At 42.0% G+C, this 23,588-nt stretch overlaps 1 protein-coding gene and 1 long non-coding RNA gene across 3 annotated transcripts; both read left to right on the top strand.

Moving 5' to 3' along the window:
- Window positions 1-1,010: 1,010 nt before the first annotated feature.
- On the top strand, window positions 1,011-21,514 carry cct8 (chaperonin containing TCP1, subunit 8 (theta)). 2 transcript variants are annotated; one of them, XM_029770381.1, is made up of 15 exons: window positions 1,011-1,191; window positions 2,797-2,887; window positions 3,567-3,646; window positions 3,875-4,024; window positions 4,966-5,146; window positions 7,403-7,464; window positions 9,598-9,735; window positions 9,890-10,068; window positions 10,316-10,382; window positions 15,676-15,763; window positions 15,893-16,080; window positions 16,202-16,366; window positions 16,648-16,767; window positions 19,867-20,004; window positions 21,212-21,514. In XM_029770381.1, the coding sequence occupies exons 1-14, from the start codon at window positions 1,132-1,134 to the stop codon at window positions 19,969-19,971; spliced, it is 1,674 nt and encodes a 557-aa protein (XP_029626241.1). In that variant the 5' UTR covers window positions 1,011-1,131; the 3' UTR covers window positions 19,972-20,004; window positions 21,212-21,514. The 2 variants fall into 2 exon arrangements, with proteins under 2 accessions (XP_029626241.1, XP_029626242.1); XM_029770382.1 differs by lacking the exon at window positions 19,867-20,004 and having other exon boundaries at window positions 1,132-1,191.
- On the top strand, window positions 16,774-17,314 carry LOC115204667 (uncharacterized). The gene is made up of 2 exons (XR_003880420.1): window positions 16,774-16,951; window positions 16,998-17,314. It is a non-coding gene; the product is annotated as an uncharacterized LOC115204667 (long non-coding RNA).
- Window positions 21,515-23,588: the final 2,074 nt, after the last annotated feature.

Raw genomic sequence — 23,588 nt, forward strand, 5'->3', positions numbered from 1 at the left:
TGTGTGTTGTACTTAGTCAATTGAAAAGTTTAGGGGGAAAAAAATACGTTTTTGATTATCTGTTTTGAGTTTTCTACTAAGAGTTGTGAAATTTTACCTGTAAAACACTGGACACTTCCTGTTTCACGCTGTAAATGCTGTAGAGCTCATTCGAGTACTTCTACTACTGCGTTTTAGTTACACTGTTTATACACACCACATATTTATTTATATACTGGATTATTGACATAGCTCATATCTACTGCTGTACATGTAACTCTCTTCATGTAACTCTTCGCCCCAACCCGGGCTCGAACCAGGGACCCTCTGCACACATCAACAACTGACACCCCACGAAGCATCGTTACCCATCGCGCCACAAAAGCCGCGGCCCTTGCAACGCAGGAGGAACACCCACTTCAATGCTCAGAGCGAGTGACGTCACTGATTGAAACACTATTAGCGCGCACCACCGCTAACTAACTAGCCATTTCACATCGGTTACATACATACCATTCTTAGTATATCTACTGCTGGACATATCATTCTTAGTATATCTTATGTAAATTAATCCGGTGTACATAGGTATAAAATAGCATTTGGATTACTGTTACAGTGCTATTTTGGTTGTTAATTAGATTTGTTCCGATTTTTCTTGATGTCTTTAATTAGTATTTTTTTAATTTATTTTTTAATGTTTAATGTTTTGTGTACTTGATAGGAGCTAACTAGCTGCACTCGATATAACATCTGCTAAACTACATGCGACCAATACACTTTGATTTGATTTTGATTCATCCGTCCATCTATAGTTTAAAAATATAAATAATTGAAAATTAGCTTACTGGAAAACTACAGATTGTATCCATAAAACAATAGTTTGTATGGCCCCGTCTGTATTAACAATGACTGTCAGAGAGAGCAGTGCCCCCCCCCCCATGTTGAGTGCACTGGAGACACTTTTTTTTTTATTAATTCGAAAACGACAAATGTAATGTATGTCCTCTGCATCCCTCCGTAGTTGTGAACGCCTTGTTAACAGCGCTCCTCCCGGGTCTCTCTTCTGGCTTTGTGCACCTACCGAACTCCACGCTGCCGCTACCAAATCTTGGATACAGGGGCTGCTAAACAACATTTATAAAAATAATAAAAATGGCTATGCACGTACCGAAAGCACCGGGCTTCGCCCAAATGTTGAAAGATGGCGCAAAGGTAAGATTAATAAAATCTAAAGTTAAAAAAAAAAAGAGTGGTAGTAGTGTGACTGTGTCAAGTCATGTGGAGAGTTCTAGAAAGCCGTTAGGCCTTGAAATATTTTTCCTCCTTCACCTTTTTTTTTTTTTTTTGCATCAAACTGAGGTACTTTTCATCTCGCTTTGGAAATTGCTTAAAATGTCTCAGTTGTGTTTGGTCGTGGAAAGCTTTTCTGTGTATTTAGTGGATGGATGAGGGGGTAAAAATGCGTTTACGCATTGCCAACATGCGGTTGGTTGCTATGATGCGCTAGCTAGCTAGTTAGCCTCAGCATCTTAACGGGCTAGTCAACGGCAATGATTTAGATAGCATAGCTAACGGCTAGCTAACTAGCTTCCCATGTTGTCATTCATTCATACAAAGATGACCTAACTTCATACTCGTCTCTTGTTGATTTATTTTTTATATATATTTTAGATGACCACAATAATAATAATCATACATTTAAGAAAAGTAGTTCGGCTACTGTCGACTTTATGTCCGCATCTACTAGCTAGCTACTCTATCTTGTCACTGCGTAGTTGGTAGCTACTGTAGTAGAGCTAAGATGAGGACGTTGTCACTTTAAATTAGTTACCACAAAATCTAAATGGGTTATCCTAAAAATGTATGAAAACACAAAATAAGTGTTTTGTTCTTAAGGTTAGGCATAATGTTAGCAGTGGGGTTAAGGTTAAAATAAGATTTTTAACAGGATAAATTGTGGAAATAGGTGGGGTTTAACTCTACTTATTAGTTGCCCCCTGCAATGGTTAATCTCCTCAGCCAGCTAACATTAATAGCCTCCTTGTTAAACGTTAGGGAATAGGATTAGTAGCCAGCTAGTTTCCAGAAGATACCGATCCTACGCTGGTTTACACTGAGCTGCACTGGGTTCATGATTACATTAAGATGCAATGTCACCGTACCTCAGTGCAGGGATGGGATATGCCACTGTAGTTCAAATTGTACCATTAGCAACACTGGTACACCGAGAAGACTGAAATACTGCAATTTTTTCCCCGTAAAACAGCCGTTTTCATCCCATCTAGTTAAATGCAGGTTAAAAAAATATATATTCTGGCAAGCATCACAGATTAGTGCCTAATAAGTCATTGCCTCAAAGAACTGCAGGTCTCACTCTCTCAACTGGTTTTACATGGATACAATAATGAACTAACAATCATTAATCTCAAATTCAGAGTATCCATAGATACTGTTTTTTTGCCTCTGGTATTGTTCCATTGGAAAGTTAAATCCTCATAGCTAGCTAGCTAATATACACAACAGTACAAATGTTTTTTTCTTCAGTCAAATCCAGTCTTTCACGATCCGTGTTTTGGAAAGAAGTTATATTCTGTACTGTGTATTTGTATCGTAGCGTAAGCATTGTACATTACATGAGTCATTTAGTAGACTCTGTTATCTAGAGGCACTTACAGTAGTGAGTGCATAAATGTTTCATGCTTTTTCTTACTGGGCATAGGAAGTAATGTCAAAAGTTGTGGGATTTTTAATGTGTGTAAGAGTGGGGGGGGAAATGTACTGACTACCGTTTGTGTTTTTGCTTGGTCATCCCCCCAGCACTACTCTGGTCTGGAGGAAGCTGTGTTCAGGAACATTCAAGCCTGTAAGGAACTGGCTCAGACTACACGCACTGCCTATGGACCCAACGGTGAGATTGTCTGTCTCTGTCTCTAGCGTTGCAAAAATTAATGTACACGTGTTATTCATCACTTCATCCAAACTGCTCGCACGCGTCAAAGGATCGTCTGCGTGGCCAGGCGCTAAAATACAACTTGGTTCTATTTTTGAGGCTTGGTGCTCTGCAAGTCCCGCCTCTCCCATCTCCTCATTGGTTTTTAGGAGCATATACCCACCTGGGTGATTGAAAGATGCACTGAGGTCCACACTCCAATCCAGTCAGTGGTGGTACGGAACCTTAAAGTTGGTTGCTAACTGCCATATGAAGACCGAAGGAGGAGAGGTTCCTGGAAACTAACTTCACCTTTTTATCTGTGGGTTATTTGTCAGAGTGGAGGACCATGTGCATTTTCAGGTATCCCAGGACAAATTAGCTAGCAACAGCAAGCTAGCTAACTAAATGGCCGTGAATGTTTCCTTTGTTTCGACCTGTCCCCAAATTTAATATAGTTGGTTCAGAGTTTGTTTGGATATTTCAACCTGCGTGTCCTGATCGCGTCTGGTGTGGATGGACAATGCGAGCGCCCGCACGCGCCCTGTCTAGTCAGCGTGTAAGGACCCAATGTCTGACTGTCTGACTCGGTTAGTGTCAACTCTGTCCTAAATGAGATTGTTTCTTGACGTTCTTCTTTTTCTGTTTTAATCTTCAGGTATGAACAAGATGGTGATCAACCACCTGGAGAAGCTGTTTGTGACCAACGATGCTGCTACCATCCTCAGAGAGCTGGAGGTCAGTCTGCTCACCCAGTAGTTCTTATGGACTGGAGTTAGATGAAGACTCCTGGAATGGTCATAAACCTTCCTAAGACGATGGTCGTCGGGCTTCGAGACCTGGGCTTCGAGACCTGGTCGTCGGGCTTCGAGACCTGGGCTTCGAGACCTGGTCGTCGGGCTTCGAGACCTGGTCGTCGGGCTTTGTAATGTAACCGTTCCCTGTGTGTGGTTGTTCTTCCTCCAGGTGCAGCACCCAGCAGCCAAGATGGTGGTGATGGCGTCCCACATGCAGGAGCAGGAGGTGGGGGACGGGACCAACTTTGTCCTGGTGTTCGCTGGAGCACTGCTGGAGCTGGCTGAGGAGCTGCTACGCATGGGGCTTTCTGTGTCAGAGGTACACTAGCTGTGTTTCCATTACAAAGTTTGTATAGAAAATAGAGATGACGATTGCCTGCTAGGGTGCGGTTCCATTTAAATATCTTTTGTTGATTTAAAAACAGCTGGACATAATGATTTCAAACATAAAAAAAAAATGTTTATTTAAAAATAACACTTTTTAGCAAAAAACCCTACGGTGTCCAATACAAATGTAGTGGTTGAAGTGTTTCCATTACCCATTTAAACCAATTGCACATTTCATAAATTGTCAACAGCATGTATCCTTCCAACCTGTCTGTTTCACGTCTCAGGTAGCCTGTGAAATCCAGCATGGATAGAATTGAATAATGAACTATTATTTGCCATATTCTAGTAATTCTCATGTGCCAACTTATCGCCACGGTCCGTGCCATGGTGAGACTTACACTCCGGTAGATCGGGTTTTTAATTGGATGGTTAAGCTTTCCAGCCAATCAGAAAAGCAAGGTGTAGTAATTCAGGCCTTTGTGAAAGGCAGGACAATCCATGTTCTGCAACAAAAAAATAAAATTAGTTAAGCATTTAGAATGAAATGCTGAGTGGGGCTTATAGTGACGCGATGACATCGCGTGCCCCAGTGTACCTTCAAAAGTATTCTGCAATTATCGTTTATTTGAAAACCAGTATTCTATCAGTTGTCGCAATAAAGTTAGATAAAAGATAAATCCAACCCTGTCAAACAGATCAAAAGGGTCTCTCTTAAACATTTATCCCATATCTGACGTTTTTATTTATTTAAATATCGCAATGATTATTTATGCTACATTGCTTTTGTCAAATAATCCTGAATCCCGTAAGGGGACACGCAATACATTTTTAAAAAACCGGCAAAGTTCACTACAAATGGACAAGAGTGATATGTCTGTATGTACCTGTTTGACAAGGACTTTCCTGACACACCCTGTGTGCGTCTCCTAGGTGATTGAGGGCTATGAGCTAGCGATGAAGAAGAGTCTGGAGCTCCTCCCAGAGTGCGTGTGCGCGTCGGCCAAGAACCTTCACGATGTAGAGGAGGCCACCGCTATGATCCGCCCGGCTGTCATGTCTAAACAGTACGGCAACGAAGACTTCCTGGCTAACCTCATCGCTCAGGCCTGCGGTAAGAGACATGCGCTGTGTTCGAATTCCTGTACTAACATACTGTATACTACATACTTAATGAGTGTATATACTAGTTAGTTTTAGTATACTGTAAACGAACGGTATCCTTTCAGTTGCTTGTACTAGCGCTTAGCTTCTTGCTAGCTTGTTAGCGTAACAAATAACTAGCTAAACATTTTGACAATTTCGGGTGTGTTCGTAAATTCAATCTGCGGTGCCAGAGTGTGCTCTGGGTGTTTTTTTGTAAATCCAGAGTGTTTCGCTCTCGGAGCGTTTCAGAGTGTACACTGGACGCTCTGGCTGAGGTGTAGAGTTAATCTGACCATTCAGCAGCAGTCCAGCACCCAAGCTAACTGGCTAATGTTGGATAACTTGCTAGCTACATCCAGACACAAATAAGAAAATCACCTCACTCTGATTTTACGCTCCCAAGCAGAGCTGGTGTTGCTAACTATGCTGCTGGTAATTTAGCTTTTTTTTTTTTTTTTTTTGCTGGCGTTTACGAGACCGGCCGTATTCAACAGTACGCGAGAGAGCTCTGAAATCTGGAGTAAATAGCCAGAATAAACAATTTCCATTGAAAAGCACAGTGGCTATACCACTTAGCTAAGAATGATGTGAATAATCAAGTCAATACACGTTTGGGTTGTTAGTTAGATGGCATATAGTTAATATACTGGCAAGTTCGATGTGTTAGTAGCCAACTAACGAGGTAACTATCTAACATACTGGTACATACTGCTGTAATGGTATGCGGTTCTTAAGGATAGCTTAGCTAACAAATTGTCAGCCAACCTAACATGTAATTTATTTGAAAAGTTATTTTATTACATAACATTTTCTTCAAATCTGTAAATGTTGTGAAGCCACGGCCGTTTTCTGAATAATTGCATTATGGGCCCTAAAAGTATGGAAATAGTGTCCTCTTTGTATTTTGGTGAATTTAATACAACCTTTGGCGTACTAACTATATCCATACTATGACTAATAAGCATACTATATACTTCATTCACGTCATATAGTGTGGTTAATGAGTATTTGAACACAGCAATGGACAAATCGGTAGAGAATTGATCAATTATTTATTTAGGATTTAGCCTACAACAGGGGTGGTTAATGCCGGTCCTGGCCAGAACACTTTTGGTTGTCATCCTGTCCTTTTTGTCAGGGGGCTGATTCAGACCTGAGACACCAGGTCAGTGCAGTTAACTAACCAGTAGAATAAAAAAAAAAACACTGAAGTGTTTCGGCCCTCCAGGACCGGGAACTAGTCAGGTCAAAGTGTTTTATTTAACCTTTATATAACTGGGCAAGTCGGTCAAGAACAAATTCTTATTTACAATGACGGCCTACACCGGCCAAACCCGGATGATGCTGGGCCAATTATGCGCCGCCCTATGGGACTCACAATCCCGGCCGGCTGTGATACAGCCTAGAATCGAACGAGGGTCTGTAGTGAAGCATCTAGCACTGAGATGCAGTGCCTTAGGCCGCTGTGGCACCCTAGAGCCCGGTTCTGGTGACCATTCACATGCTGTTTTTCTCACACAGCCCTTCTCCCGACAGGCGACGCTAACTAAAGCTGCCAGTCGGAAGCAAGAACTTTTTTCGTAGCTATTAAATAGTAGATGCCCAAATGTCCAATAATAAGTCATTAATTAAGCTGGAATTGTGTAGTAATGTGACTAGGAGATGTGTGTTCACCAGTAGGTGTTGTCCCAAAACTCTGCTCCTCACTACTCAAATTACAACATCAGTACTGAGTTAAGTTACCATTAATCTATATGTAGTAAAGAACTAGTGAAACAACATGTTGAGTTGAACTTGTACGGTAGTGATGAATACTGTTGCTTCCCTTCCATGAGGTTGCGGCGATATACTGCCATCTGGTGGTGACCAGTAACAATTACATAATAGGAACTATTACAAATTGAAGGTCCCTAAAAATAAATATTAGGTCTCATCTCCTTGAATTTGACTTGCCACGGACGTGTGAATATCAGAAAGAGGTTTTTGTGCAGCACACTCTGACTATGTGCCTATTTTCAATCACTTTACGGACATTTTCTTTTGTTTCCGTGCAATTTTTGTTTTTCCCACCCCTAGGCCCTAACCAGTTTCCATCACTGCAATTTGGCTTTGATAGGAATGAAGAAAACAAGGATTTAGATGGCCGGTAATGTTTTTAGGCACAGCCAATGTATCAAAAAATAGGATGTTGATTTTTAATGTTATGGTAATTTTGTTTTTCTAGTCTCCATCTTCCCTGAGTCTGGTAACTTCAGTGTGGACAACGTCAGAGTTTGCAAGATCCTGGTGAGTGTCCTTAACTACACTTCTACAGTACTGTCTCGGTCTGTCTGCCTGTGTGTTGCTTTTGTCAATCTTTTTTTTTTTTGATTGGTCTAATCTGTCTCGTGTCAAGCTAGAAATCTGAATTTTCTAAATGCAGACCAAAAAAAGTGTTTTTAAACCATTTCAAGCTAAATTTTATATTGAAGTCAAGTGTTTATTTTTTATTCATTTTTTTTGTTGCTTCAGTAGAACGATCAGGGATGTGCTGCTATAGCTCTTCTGCTTTAGAAAATACATCAGTGCAACACATTGGGCAGAAAATACCTTTTTTTTTTTTATCAGATGATGTAGTGCAACACTTTAGCTAGCAGCCACAAGTAAATATCTTCTTGCAAAAATGATTGCGTGGTCATTTATGTTTTGCTTGAAGTTAATCTTGGATTTCACCAGAGAGAAGGAAGCTAGACAGCAGCCAGCTGTCTGATGATAGAATGCCCATTGGTGAATTCTCACTGGAGTTTAGAAGCAGAAATTACAACGCTATTTTAGATGCGCGTTTACAAAACACAGCAAGATATTACTTATGCATTTTATCAGCCTTAACCTCTCTGGGGTATGTGGGACGATTTCGTCCCACCTACGTAACAGCTACTGAAATTCCAGTGGCGCGATTTTTGAATCGTTAGAAATACTATTACTTCAATTTCTCAAACATATGACTATTTTACAGCTATTTAAAGACAAGAATCTCGTTAATCTAACCCCACTGTCCGATTTCAAAAAGGCTTTACAACGAAAGCAAAACATTAGATTATGTCAGCAGAGTGCCCAGCCAGAAAAAATCAGACATCCATTTTTCAAGCTAGCATATCATGTCACATAAACCCAAACCACAGCTAAATGCAGCACTAACCTTTGATGATCTTCATCAGATGACACACCTAGGACATTGTGTTATACAATACATGCATGTCTGTTCAATCAAGTTCATATTTATATCAAAAAACAGCTTTTTGCATTAGCATGTGACGTTCAGAAAAAGCATAACCCCCGCAAACTTCCGGGGAATTTACTAACAGTTTGCTAAATTACTCACGATAAACGTTCACAAAAAGCATAACAATTATTTTAAGAATTATAGATACATTACTCCTCTATGCACTCGATATGTCCGATTTTAAAATAGCTTTTCGGATGAAGCACATTTTGCAATAATCTAAGTACATAGCCCGGCATTACAGGGCTAGCTATTTAGATACCCACCCAGGTCAGCCTCCACCAAAATCACATTTCCTATAAGAAAAATGTTCTTACCTTGCTTGTTCTTCATCAGAATACACTGCCAGGACTTCTACTTCAATAACAAATGTTGGTTTGGTCCCAAATAATCCATCGTTATATCCAAACAGCGACGTTTTGTTCGTGAGTTCTAGACACTATCAGAATGCTTCTTCACGGTCCCGCGCATGGCGCATTGGCGTGTCAAAAATGTCTAAATATTCCATTACCGTACTTCGAAGCATGTCAACCGCTGTTTAAAACCAATTTTTATGCCAGTTATCTCGTAGATAAGTGATAATATTCCGACCGGGAGTATGCATTGAGCCTAAACAGCCGAATAAAATTTCTCCTCAGAAGCGACTCGTGCACGCGCCTCATTCAAAGGTCCTCGGAGCAGCCACTTACAAAAGGTGATAATGTGTTTCAGCCTGAGACTCCCTCGTAAACCTTCAGTTATTTCCCGGGCTCTGAGAGCCTATCGGAGCCCTGGGAATTGTCACGTTACAGCTAAGATCCTTACTTTTCAATAAAAAGATGCAAGACGCACGACTCCTTGTCAGACAGGGTACTTCCTGCTTGAAACCTTGTCAGGTTTTTGCCTGCCATAGGAGTTCTGTTATACTCACAGACACCATTCAAACAGTTTTAGAAAATTCAGAGTGTTTTCTATCCAAACCTGAACAATAATATGCATATTCTAGCTTCTGAGTTGGTGTAGGAGGCAGTTAAAAATGGGAACATATTTTTTCCAAAATTCTCAATACTGCCCCCTAGCCCAGACAGGTTAATGTGACCCCTGGTGTTGGGGGTCTGTAAAGCGCTAGACTTGTTATGGTTGGGGGTTTGTTACACTGCTCTCTGGTGTGTCTGCAGGGCTGTGGACTGACTTCGTCCTCAGTGCTCCACGGGATGGTGTTCAAGAAGGAGACGGAGGGAGATGTCACGTCAATCAAAGACGCCAAGATCGCAGTCTTCTCCTGCCCCTTCGACTGCATGGTCACAGAAACCAAGGTAGGATGGAAATAAACTTTACCCCTCTAGCTCCCTCCCCTCTAGCTCCCTCCCTCCCCTCTAGCTGGCTCCCTCCCTCCCTCCCCTCTAGCTGGCTCGCTCCTTAACTTCATTAAAGGAGAGGATATGATGATGACTCTCCCTCCCTCCGCAGGGTACAGTGTTGATAAATAATGCGGAGGAGCTCCTTAACTTCAGTAAAGGAGAGGAGGATATGATGGAAGCCCAAGTCAAGTCCATCGCTGAGGCAGGCGCCAATGTAGTGGTGACCGGTGGCAAAGTGGCGGACATGGCACTGCACTACGCCAACAAGTACCAGCTCATGGTCGTCAGGTAGGAGAGAGATGGGCCACTCACTCACTCGTACCTGTTTTTAATATCAGACCACTTCCTGCCTAAAAATCAACATTCCAAGACTGTTTGCTCTAGTTCCGTTGCCAGTTAAGATGAACTTGGTCGCGAGGGGTTGCATGGGGTAGCTGGTAGGTCTTATTGCTGCTCTATATCTACTAAACATTAGCTGCTGGTCCTTTAGGATCCCGTCTCTCTCTCTGTGTTTACTAACCCATGTCTCCTGCAGGCTGAACTCTAAATGGGATCTGAGGAGACTGTGTAAGACTGTCGGCGCTGTAGCCCTACCTAGACTGGTGAGTTCCCTTTACTGACAGGGTAGTATGGGTGTTGACGGTATTCGTAACCCAATCGTTCGTTTCCTTCATATAAGGAAATCAGTCAATTGTAAAATATCCGTTAGGCTCTAATCTATGGATTTCATGGGACTGGGAATACACATGTACATCTGTTGGTCACAGATACCTTTAAAAAAAAAAAGTAGAGGTGTTGATCAGAACCAGTCGGTAACTACATAGAAATGTATTGGTACGTTTTATTAATCATGCAGCAATCTAACTCTTGAGGTGATGAAAGCCTAATACAGAAGCATGTCTGTTCTAAGAAACGTATTGCCCAATGTTTTCCCTAATAAGTACACTTCCAAATAAATACATTTGTTATATAATGTACGTTGAACTGACGGGAGTTTAATATTTTACATTGAGTCATTTAACAGATGCTCTTATCCAGAACAACTTAAAGAAGCATTTAGGGTCAAGTGCCTGGCTAGGCTACCGGGCCCCCCGTCGCGCTCTGAACCGGCTAGGCTCTGCACCGGCTAGGCTACCAAAATGCCCACCACCACCACGGTTCTCAACTCAGACAGCGGTGTGGACTCCTACAGTAGCTGCTGCTAAAGTCATTCGCAGGATGGAACTGTCCACTGCTACTATTTTTACCATTTTAATATTTAAACAAAATCATATCCCCCATAGTAGACTAGTTTACCTATTTACCTAGTCGGCTTGTTATGTGTTCTATGCAAGATAAATATTACACTCGAGGTTCAAGTTACAAGTGCCATGAAAGCAGGGGGGGTCCCAGTTTCCAATCGCTACCAGGTTTATTTCTCTACTCCGATGCCGGGGGGGGGGGGGCGCGTGACCCCGGGGAACATGCTTTTTCTTGCCGCGGGGAGTATTTTTATTTTTTTTATTTTTTACCGAACAAGAGCACACAGCACAGAGCAGGAGATATGAAGTGCAGATAACAAACCCTTAAGAGACACCATGGAAACATATTTAACAGGGATGAGAAGAAAGGCGGAGAGAGACGGAGATAATGAGACAAACGTAAGTCTCCCGAAAGCTAAGACGAGGAAATATGACGAAGTGTATGTAGCGCTTGGCTTCACTGTGACTACGGTGGGAGACGAGGAAAGACCGGTATGTTTACTGTGTCTAAAAATGTTGGCAGCAGACAGCATGAAGCCAAATAAATTAAGGCGTCACTTAAAGACATTACACCCCAATCACGCTGATAAGCCGCTTGAGTTTTTTCAGCGAAAACGTGCCGAATATTGCCAACAATCATCCCGCTTTGTGAATGCTTCTTCAGTAAACCAGCGAGCACTGTTAGCATCATAAGGTGGCGTACCAAATTGCTCAGTGCAAAAAAACCCCACTCCATAGCAGAGGAGCTGATACTGCCTGCAGCATTAGACATGGTCTCTGTCATGCTGGATGACGCAAGTGCTGCAAAAATAAAAACTATCCCTCTGTCCAATGACACTGTCGCCAGACGTATAAATGACATTGCTAACGATCTTACAGAACAACTGGTAGATAAACTCAAAGACAAACGTTTTGCCTTACAGTTCGATGAAGCAACTGACAGCAACAAAGACTGTTTATCGCTTATGCACGTTTTGACATGACAAACTCCCTGTGTGAGGATCTACTTTTTTGTAACTATGTCAGAGCCACAGCTGAAGAGCTATTCAAAATGCTGGACTGCTTCCTGACTGAGAATGGGCTAAAGTGGGAGAACTGCATTGGTGTTTGCAGTGATGGTGCACAGACCATGGCAGGGATGAGAAAAGGACTTCGGGCACTCATCAAGAAGGCCTCACCTAATGCTGAGTGGACACTATGTTATACACAGAGAAGCACTGGCATCAAGGCACCTTTCCTCTGAATTAAGTGAGGTTATGACTGACATTGTAGGTGTAGTCAATTGTATAAAGACCAGACCACTAAAAACAAGAGTCTTCTCTGCTATCTGTGAGGAGATGGGAGCTGAACATCAAGCTGTGCTGTTTCATCCCGAGTTTTTGAGCTCAGAGAGCCGATAAGAATGTTTTTGGAGCAGGAGCACAAGTATGACATCACAGAAATTTAGTGATGAGAACTTGCTGGCAAAACTGGCCTACCTGAGTGACATATTTGGAAAGCTAAATGAACTAAATCTACAGCTTCAAGGGAAAGAAACACCTCCCTTAGGTCACAGACAAGATCAGCTCTTTCACTCGAAAGCTTGCCATGTGGGGCAGGCGACTTGATGAAGGAAATACTGATTCATTCGAGAACCTGCATGAATTTGTTGACACTACTGACTATGATGCCCCCTCAGTGATTCCGTATATTAACTTCTTGGGGCTATGTGGGACGTTAGCGTGCCACCCGTGGCGCACCCTATCAACAGCAGGTGCATTTCAAGAGCGGCAAATTTTAAACCAAATAAATGCCAAAATTCAAATTTCTCAAACATACAACTAACTTACACCCTTTGAAAGATAAACATCTCCTTAATCTAACCACGTTGTCCGATTTCAAAAAGGTTTTACGGGGAAAGCATAAAGTTAGGTTATGTTAGGAGAGTACATTGACAATAGCTGTGTGTAATGTTTTGTCAATTCAAAGACAGGCGTCACCAAAACCATAAAATCAGCTAAAATTATGCACTAACCTTTTACAATCTCCATCAGATGACACTCCTAGGACATTGTTAGACAATGCATGCATTTTTAGTTCTATCAAGTTCATATTTATATCCAAAAACAGCGTTTTACTATGACGTTGATGTTCAGGAAATCGTTTCCCTCTAATAACCGGCAGTCAAGTCATCACAACAAAATAATTAATTAATATTAGAAAACATTGGTAAAATATTATATTGTCATTCAAAGAATTATAGATTTACATCTCTTGAACGCAATCGACTTGCCAGATTTAAAAATAACCTTACTGGGAAATCACATTTTGTAATAATCTGAGCACTGCGCCCAGAAAAATATGCTTTGCGATACAGACTAACCGCCATGTTGGAGAGATCTAAAATCGAAAATACTATGTAAATAATCCATTAACTTTTGATTGTCTTCATCAGATGTCACTTCCAGGAATCCCAGGTCCATAACGAATGTAGTTTTGTTCAAAAAAAGCTCATTTATGTCCAAAAAGCTCCGTGTTGTTAGCACATGATCTAAGCCAGCCGGACTTCACTTCACGAACGGAAAAAATATATTTACGTTCATTCAAACGTTGTATCGCATAAATCATTAGTGCCTTTTTTAACCAGAACATGAATAAAATTCAAGGCGGACGATTGGGTTCTTTTTTAAAACGTATTGGAACGAGAGAACCCAACATGAACTCGCGCGCCAGGTGTCTAATGGGCCATCACCGTTCCATGGCTCTTGTTCGGTCAGATCTCACAGTATAAGACTCAAAACACTTTAAAGGCTGGTGACATCTAGTGGAAGCAATAGGAAGTGCCAAAACATTCCTCAGCCCCTTTGTTTTTCAATGGCATAGGCTTAAAGTCAATTCAACACATCAGGTATCCACTTCCTGTCAGAATCTGTCTCAGGGTTTTGCCTGCCAAATGAGTTCTGTTATACTCACAGACACCATTCAAACAGTTTTAGAAACTTTAGGGTGTTTTTTATCCATATATAATAAGTATATGCATATTGTAGTTACTGGGTAGGATTAGTAACCAGATTAAATCGGGTACATTTTTTTATCCAGCCGTGAAAATACTGCCCCCTATACCATAACAGGTTAAGGAGCATATTTCATCACTGATGGGATTCTTTAAAAAGTACTTCCCTGAAAACAGTTCCCAATATGACTGGGTGAGAGATCCTTTCAATGCACCAGCTCCAACTGCTTTCAGCTCTGCAGAGGACCAGTTCATTGATATGACGTCTGACTCCACATTCAGACTGAGGTTCACATCACAGACACTGAGTGAATTCTGGCTGAGTGTAGAGAGGCAGTATCCACTCTTAGGGCAGAGGGCCATGGGCATTCTTCTTCCTTTTGCAACATCTTATCTTTGTGAGACTGGCTTCTCTTCTCTGGCTTCTCTGCTGTTGCTGCACTGAAGACCAAGTACAGGTCCCAGCTCAACATTGAGCAGGAGCTGAGAGTTGCAGTATCATGCTTCAAACCCCGCTTCGAAAAGCTGTGCTCTGCAAAACGTGCTCATTGTAGCCATTAATCCTGACTTCCTCATTTTGATAAAAAAAAATCAGCACAAATTGTTTTATTCATTTTTGTTTTATAGGTCAAAATGTTTCATATATTGTGCTCCTGAGTTAATGTTGCTGATCAATTTGAATTTATTATTATTTATTGATTATAATTTTAATTTTTCAGTATCAAATGGTCAAAAAATGTTTACAGTTTAAATAATGGTTGAATTTTTTTTAACATTTCAGGCAAATTGATGCACTTGAAGTCTTTTCTGTTACAAACTAAAAAAAACAATGTTAATAAAGTTATTCTTTGTTGTAAGTTGATCTATATTTCTTTCTTTTTTCTTTTTCTTTAATGTTAATAAGGATACAATGTTATGCAGAGGTGTACTTATAACAATTTTATAGACAAATTATACTATTTACAGTCGCGGCGAAGAGTTGGGGGGGGGGGCGCGAAATGTTTACTTCTTCCTAGGGGGGGCGTAACAGAAAATTATTGAGAAGCACTGGTTTAGGGGCAGCTTTGCAACAGAGCTCTTAAAGGTGCAGTAGCGTAGTTTCTTCCTCAATGCATCTATAAATGTATGCTACAATAATCATGTGTCCATGGGGGTAAATGCAGATGGACAAACCCCTTGCTTCAGCCTCTGTCCATTTTATAGCCACTGTTCTGCATCGGTTGTCTTCGGGTTTGTTATTGGGCTCATTTGGAGATTTATATTTTAGATGGAGTCAGTATCTTTATTTATTTTATTTAAAAAATAATTTTACTTTTTTTTAAGTAACCAGAACTGAGCTTTTCAGTCCCAACATAAAAATTATCATGTGGAAGACCCATAAGCAAGGGGACTGGAATTGGTCAAACTTAGTTTAATACTAATAATGTACAAAATAATGTATTAAAATAATTGGTCAAATTTATTTGAATACATGTACAAAAATGTATTATTTAAATAATTAATAATCCTCTTTCCCTAAACGCATGATGGTCCTGACTTTTGAACATAAAAGGGGGTTAACTTGTCCCCAGACAATCGATATGTAAAATAAATTAATGTCATTTGTACTACTTCCAAGTCGAAACTGAAACGGACCAATCCTTTGTCCTCTTCCCCCCCCAGACCCCTCCTACTCCAGAGGAGATGGGCCACTGTGACAGTGTTTACCTGGATGAGGTGGGAGACACTCAGGTGGTGGTCTTCAAACACGGTGAGAACAGACTTCCCAACTATAAGTCGTTTTTAAAAACATTTCTGTGTGTTCGGCAACTATAGACACAGTCTACATTGGTGCCATCTCATAGTCCGTTCTCTTTCCACCTCTCCTCCTCCTTCCCAGAGAAAGAGGACGGTGCCATCTCCACCCTGGTAATTAGAGGATCCACTGATAACCGGATGGATGATATCGAGCGGGCCATCGACGACGGGGTCAACACCTTCAAGGTTCTGGTCAGAGACAAGAGACTGGTGCCGGGTGCCGGAGCTACGGAGATAGAACTGGCCAGACAGATCACTTCATATGGAGAGGTAAGGAACACGGACGTGTGTGTGTGTGTGTCTTTTAAACGCACTAACTAGTATGACTCCCTGTCTAGGAGCAGTGTGTCATTAACAAGTTTGCCTGACAAGTTTGCCCCCCCCCCCGCAGTCGTGTCCAGGTCTAGAGCAGTATGCCATTAAGAAGTTTGCTGAGGCATTTGAGGCTGTGCCCAGAGCGTTGGCAGAGAACTCTGGCATCAAGGGAAACGAGCTCATCTCCAAATTGTACGCCGTGCATCATGAGGGCAACAAGAACATGGGCTTTGACATCGAGGTGTGTGTGAGAAGTACCTTCCTGTTGCATTTCCTGGTTTCTTCCTTTATACGTGACAAGGTGCGCTTAGTTTAGTTTGCCCTGTGTATCAGGTTGGCAGAGGTTTTCCAAAGAAGCTCTACTGGCACGCCAGGCAAATTAAATCCAGTGCACCTTAAGACAATAAGTTTCTGTTGATTTTTTTTATTTTTTTTTTCCCCCATGGAAGCGTATGACGTGTGTTTATTTTAAAATTGTTTCTTACAAAGCTGACGGATTGTGTGAAATGTACGTGTTCACAGGGAGAGGGTGCTGCTCTGAAGGACATGCTTGAAGCTGGGATTCTGGAGCCTTTCCTGGTCAAACACTGGGGCATCAAACTAGCTACCAACGCTGCCATCACCGTGCTCCGAGTAGACCAGGTACAGACATAAACTAGCTACCATCACCGTGCTCTGAGTAGACCAGGTACAGACATAAACTAGCTACCATCACCGTGCTCTGAGTAGACCAGGTACAGACATAAACTAGCTACCATCACCGTGCTCTGAGTAGACCAGGTACAGACATAAACTAGCTACCATCACCGTGCTCTGAGTAGACCAGGTACAGACATAAACTAGCTACCATCACCGTGCTCCGAGTAGACCAGGTACAGACATAAACACACACACTGGGGCTTTAAACTAGCTACCATCACCGTGCTCTGAGTAGACCAGGTACAGGCATAAACACACACTGGGGCTTTAAACTAGCTGCCATCACCGTGCTCTGAGTAGACCAGGTACAGACATAAACACACACTGGGGCTTTAAACTAGCTGCCATCACCGTGCTCTGAGTAGACCAGGTACAGACATAAACACACACTGGGGCTTTAAACTAGCTACCATCACCGTGCTCTGAGTAGACCAGGTACAGACATAAACTAGCTGCCATCACCGCGCTCCGAGTAGACCAGGTACAGACATAAACACACACAGACTGGGGCATTAAACTAGCTACCATCACCGTGCTCTGAGTAGACCAGGTACAGACATAAACACACACACTGGGGCTTTAACTTCTTGGGGCTATGTGGGACGTTAGCGTGCCACCCGTGGCGCACCCTATCAACAGCAGGTGCATTTCAAGAGCGGCAAATTTGAAACCAAATAAATGTCAAAATTCAAATTTCTCAAACATACAACTAACTTACAGCCTTTGAAAGATAAACATCTTCTTAATCTAACCACGTTGTCCGATTTCAAAAAGGTTTTACGGGGAAAGCATAAAGTTAGGTTATGTTAGGAGAGTACATTGATAATAGCTGTGTAATGCATTGTCGATTCAAAGACAGGCGTCACCAAAACCATAAAATCAGCTAAAATTATGCACTAACCTTTTACAATCTCCATCAGATGACACTCCTAGGACATTATGTTAGACAATGCATGCATTTTTAGTTCTATCAAGTTCATATTTATATCTAAAAACAGCGTTTTACTATGGCGTTGATGTTCAGGAAATCGTTTCCCTCCAATACCGGCAGTCAAGTCATGACAACAAAATAATTAATTAATATTAGAAAACATTGGTAAAATATTATATTGTCATTCAAAGAATTATAGATTTACATCTCTTGAACGCAATGGACTTGCCAGATTTAAAATTAACCTTACTGGGAAATCACACTTTGCAATAATCTGAGCACTGCGCCCAGAAAAATACGCATTGCGAAACAGACTAACCGCCATGTTGGAGGAATCTAAAATCGAAAATACTATATAAATAATCCATTACCTTTGATTCTCTTCATCAGATGTCACTTCCAAGAATCCCAGGTCCATAACGAATGTAGTTTTGTTCAAAAAAGCTCATCATTTATGTCCAAAAACCTCCGTGTTGTTAGCACATGATCTAAGCCAGCCGGACTTCACTTCACGAACGGAAAAAATATATTTACGTTCGTTCAAACGTTGTATCGCATAAATCATTAGGGCCTTTTTTAACCAGAACATGAATACAATTCAAGGCGGACGATTGGGTTCTCTTTTAAAACGTTTCGGAATGAGAGTAGCCACCATCAACTCGCGCGCCAGGTGTCTAATGGGCCATCACAGTTCCAAGGCTCTTCTTCAGTCAGATCTCACTGTAGAAGACTCAAAACACTTTGTAAAGGCTTGGGACATCTTGTGGAAGCAATAGGAAGTGCCAAAACATTCCTCACCCCCTTTGTTTTTCAATGGCATAGGCTTAAAGTCAATTCAACACATCAGGTATCCACTTCCTGTCAGAATCTGTCTCAGGGTTTTGCCTGCCAAATAAGTTCTGTTATACTCACAGACACCATTCAAACAGTTTTTGAAACTTTAGGGTGTTTTCTATCCATATATAATAAGTATATGCATATTGTAGTTACTGGGTAGGATTAGTAACCAGATTAAATCGGGCACATTTTTTTATCCAGCCGTGAAAATACTGCCCCCTATACCCTAACAGGTTAAGGGCTTGTCAGTAAGCATTTCACTATTATTCGGCTCATGTGACAAATACCATTTTGATATTTTTTTCTTTTAACAGTTGGTGTATATGGTAAGTTTTTTAGATATACAGGATGAAGTTGATAATTTCAGAACGAGGACAGAAATCTTTTTTTTTTTTTTTTGCGCCCTACAGCATGGTCCAAGCAGAGAAGCTCAACTTCAACGGTCTAAACCATTTTTGATTTTAGAGACGACGACGGGGGGGATGAATTCCAAAGTTGTGTTCTCATTGACGTATTACTACCTCAAACGTGTTTTGATTTCATATTGGTGGGATCAAAGTATACATCTGTACCATCAAATAGTGAGCTGGTAGATTCCCAGTCTCTGGTGCCTACTCAATAAGCAGTAAGGCCTGAGGAGGTGTGGTACACGGCCAATATACCACGGCTAAGGGATGTTCTTAAGCACGACACAATGCGGAGTGCCTGGACACATACCACAAACCCCCCCCCCGAGGTGCCTTATTGCTATTATAAACTGGTTATCAATGTAATTAGAGCAGTACAAATAAATATTTTATCATACCTAATATACCATGGCTGTCAGCCAATCAGCATTCAGAGCTCGAACCACCCTGTTCCTACTTACACCATAGATGATGTTTAGTTGTCGGCTCATGAGCTCAACCTGCAGGAGATGTTAATTTAGAATGGAAAATGGATGTGTTCGTCCTTCGACCCGAATCCCATCGACTCGTTCCTCTAACCAAACTGTCTTTTCAAACTAAAAGTTTAGTTCCTGTACCGTATCCGAGCCCACGTATCCAATTTTGTCTTGAAAGGGGGAAACGTACACGTCCCTACCACTATCACTGCTCCTAGTGGACCACACACACACACGTCTTCTCATTGCAGGTCAACCGGAGTAAAAATGTTTTCATCTTTTTAATTGTTTCACTTCTCTTTCCCCAAGTTCTCATCAGCAACCATGGATCCTGTAGAAATGTACAAGATGTGTGTTAATCTGTGTTTGGTGGTGGGGGTTTTGTGTGTAGATTATCATGGCTAAGCCAGCAGGTGGGCCCCGGGCTCCTAAACAGCAAGGCCACTGGGACAAAGACGAAGGAGATGAGCCTGAACACTTTGATACACACCACTAACCTTCCTGAACAGGACAGAATACGCACTGACAGGTGCTACAGGAGCTGTGTGTGACGGAGGGGGGGGGGGGGCACGGCACGGAAACACTCACTGTGTGATGGTCAAATGGCATGGGGGGGAAAACTCACTCGCAGGGTGTCTGCTGTTCCTTAGTCTTAATAACATTTATCTGATCAGAAGGCCTTAAGTCTTAAATTCAGGTTTTGAAGGTCCGCGGTGTCGGAGATGGCTACAGTGTTTCCTGTATGTTGTGTCGCTGCTTAATTATTGCCACTCAGTAAAACAATGTCACATCAAATAATACTGGAGGCCATTTTCAAGATGCTGCCGCCACCACCATGCTTCACCGTAGGGATGGTGCCAGGTTTCCTCCAGACGTGACCCTTTGTATTCAGGCCATGGTCTGAATACTCATGGTATGAGAGTCCTGCTGTGAGCTATATAGCCTTTGATAATAGACAGCCCTCAAAATACCACTTCTTGCCAACATGGGCTCATTTCTGGAGAAGAATATATGTGTGGTGAACACAGACCTCAATTGATATTAAGTTGCATTCCAAGTTTTCATTGAAACGGTCTTAATTCAATTTCATGGAACCTGCAGATGCCTTGCGGTCACGTTTGTGTGTTTTGGCTATGCACCGTTAATTGGGATGGATGGCATGAATACTCACAGTCGTGTGTTCAATATAAAATAATGTTAATGAGACTGTACAGATAACGTGTGACAATAACCATAACATTGTTGATTTTTATTTTTTTTAGACGAAGGCTCGCTAACAACTGCTGTCATATAACCATGTTTGTGTTGTGTAGTAGATGTTGTATTTATTATGGATCCTCATTAGTTCCTGTCAAGGAAGCAGCTACTCTTCCTGGGGTTTATTATGGATCCCCATTAGTTCCTGCCAAGGCAGCAGCTACTCTTCCTGGGGTTTATTATGGATCTCCATTAGTTCCTGCCAAGGCAGCAGCTACTCTTCCTGGGGTTTATTATGGATCCCCATTAGTTCCTGCCAAGGCAGCGGCTACTCTTCCTGGGGTTTATTATGGATCCCCATTAGTTCCTGCCAAGGCAGCAGCTACTCTTCCTGGGGTTTATTATGGATCCCCATTAGTTCTTGTCAAGGCAGCAGCTACTGTTCGCAGTGTGTGAATGCATGCTGCATGTTCACAAGAAGCCAGATCAACAACAGAATGTTCACAATGGTGGAATGACTGACTGTGTGTGTTCCTCAGATCATCATGGCCAAACCGGCAGGCGGACCCAAAGCCCCCACAGGCAAGAAAGACTGGGATGAAGATGACTGAAGATGACCTCTAACCTTTGACCACCTAACCCCTGTCACTATGCCCCCCCACCCAACCTGTTTTTTTTCTGTTTTTATTTAAAGTCCAAAGCGTTTGGCGTATTGTGTAGGCACCCACTGTCCTGCGTGGTTACTGTACGATGGAAGGAGAGATGACATGGATGGATTGATTGATGGCACTGTGTTGCTTTTTATGTTCTCCTCTCAAATAAAAGGCACTTCATTCCTGTCATTGTATTGTTTTTATTAATTTTAAAGTTCCAAAGCAGCTGTTTTTATTGCATTGTCAAATCTTTTATGGGTAACAATTAAGTATCTTACTGTTGGATAGAAGAAAATAAAAAAACAAGCTTAGTTACATGTAATTTCTCAAGCAAAGATTTTGTTACAACTTCCTGGTTTTCTGAGTGGGGAGGGGGAACATTGAAAACTAGCTCTAATTGGCAGAGGTTTGGAATGTTCTTATTGGTTAATAGACCATTGATTTTTATTGTATTTTACCTGGTAAGTTGAACACATTCTCATTTACAGCAATGCCCTGGGGAGTAGTTAAGGGGAGAGGGGGATGAATGAGCCAATTGGAAGCTGGGGATGATTAGGTGACCGTGATGGTATAAGGGACAGCTTGGGAATTTAGCCAGGACACCGGGGTTCACACCCCTACTCTAAGTGCCATGAGATCTTTAGTGACCACAGAGACACTGGTTTTAATATCCCATCCGAATGACAGCAACCGACACAGGGTAATGCCCCCAATCACTGCCCTGGGGGCATTGGGATATTTTTTTAGACCTGAGGAAAGTGTGCCTCCTACTGGCCCTCCAATACCACTTCCAGCAGCATCTGATCTCCCATCCAGGGACTGACCAGGACCAACCATGTTCAGCTTTAGAAGCAAGCCAGTAGTAGGATGCAGGGTGGTATGCTGCAGGCATAATATTGAAAACACCAAGCGGGCCAAAACTCCATTCCACCAAAACAGGCCGGAGTTTCAGGCCATCCTTTCAAACAGCTCTTACACTAAAAGACATTTTCAGTGTTCTATCCAACCTCCATCTGGAAATGATATATAAACACAGGATAATCTAGTTTTGGACTGAGCCTTTAATCCTTAACACTCATACAGGTTGTAAATTGCAGATTTGGCCACTAAGTTCCTAACCTGGAACGCAGTGCCTGTACCATGACGTCAGAGCTCTCGAGGGGTTTTGACTGATCGACGCTTTGATTTTGAGCACCGCGCGACGAGACGTTGCCCCCCCCCAATCCCTCCAGTTAATTGGGCTACTTTTGCAAATATTTTGTCCGAGGGGAAATGTAAATTAAGAGGACTCTTAAAGTATTTTGAAAGATGAGACCGAGGATTATAAATACCTCTTTCATGTCATACATGCAAGCCAAACACCTAGGAGTAAAGATTTGCGCTTCACATTTCCATATATTACAGTGCCTTCAGGAAGTATTCAGACCCCTTTCGCTTTGTCCACATTTTGTTAAAAAATCCTCAGTAATCTACACAGGATACCCCATAGTGACAGTGAAAACAGATTTCTTTGAAAAATTTGCACATTTAAAAACAACCTTTATTTACATAAGTATTTGGCTATGAGACTTGAAATTGGGCTCAGGTGCATCCTGTTTTGATTGATCATTCTTGAAATGTTTCTACAACTTGATTGGAGTCCACCTGTGGTAAATTCAATTGATTGGACATGATTTGGAAAGGCACACACCTGTCAAAATAAGGTCCCTCTGTTGACAGTGCATGTCAGAGCAAAAACCAAGCCATGAGGTCAAAGGAATTGTCCATATGAGTGCCGTGACAGGCTTGTGTTGAGGCACAGATCTGGGGAAGGGTACCAAAACATTTCTGCTGCATTGAAGGTCCCCAGTAGCCTCCATCTTTCTTAAATTGAAGTAGTTTGGAACCACGACTTTTCCTAGAGCTGGCCGCCCGGCCAAACTGAGCAATCGGGGGGGAGAAGGACCTTGATCAGGGCGGTGACCAAGAACCCGATGGCCACTTTGACAGAGCTCTAGAGTTCCTCCTTCCCAGAAGGACAACCATGTCTGCAGCACTCCACCAATCAGGCCTTTATGGTAGAGCGGCCAGACAGAAGCCACTCCTCAGTAAAAGGCACATGACAGCCCACTTGGAGTTTGCCAAAAGGCACCGAAAGACTCAGACCATGAGAAACAAGATTCTCTGGTCTGATGAAACCAAGATTGAACTCTTTGGCTTGAATGCCAAGCGTCACGTCTGGAGGAAACCAGGCACCGCTCATCACCTGGCCAATACCATCCCT

Source organism: Salmo trutta, chromosome 12 (genome assembly GCF_901001165.1).
Source record: "Salmo trutta chromosome 12, fSalTru1.1, whole genome shotgun sequence".
NCBI lineage: Eukaryota > Metazoa > Chordata > Actinopteri > Salmoniformes > Salmonidae > Salmo > Salmo trutta.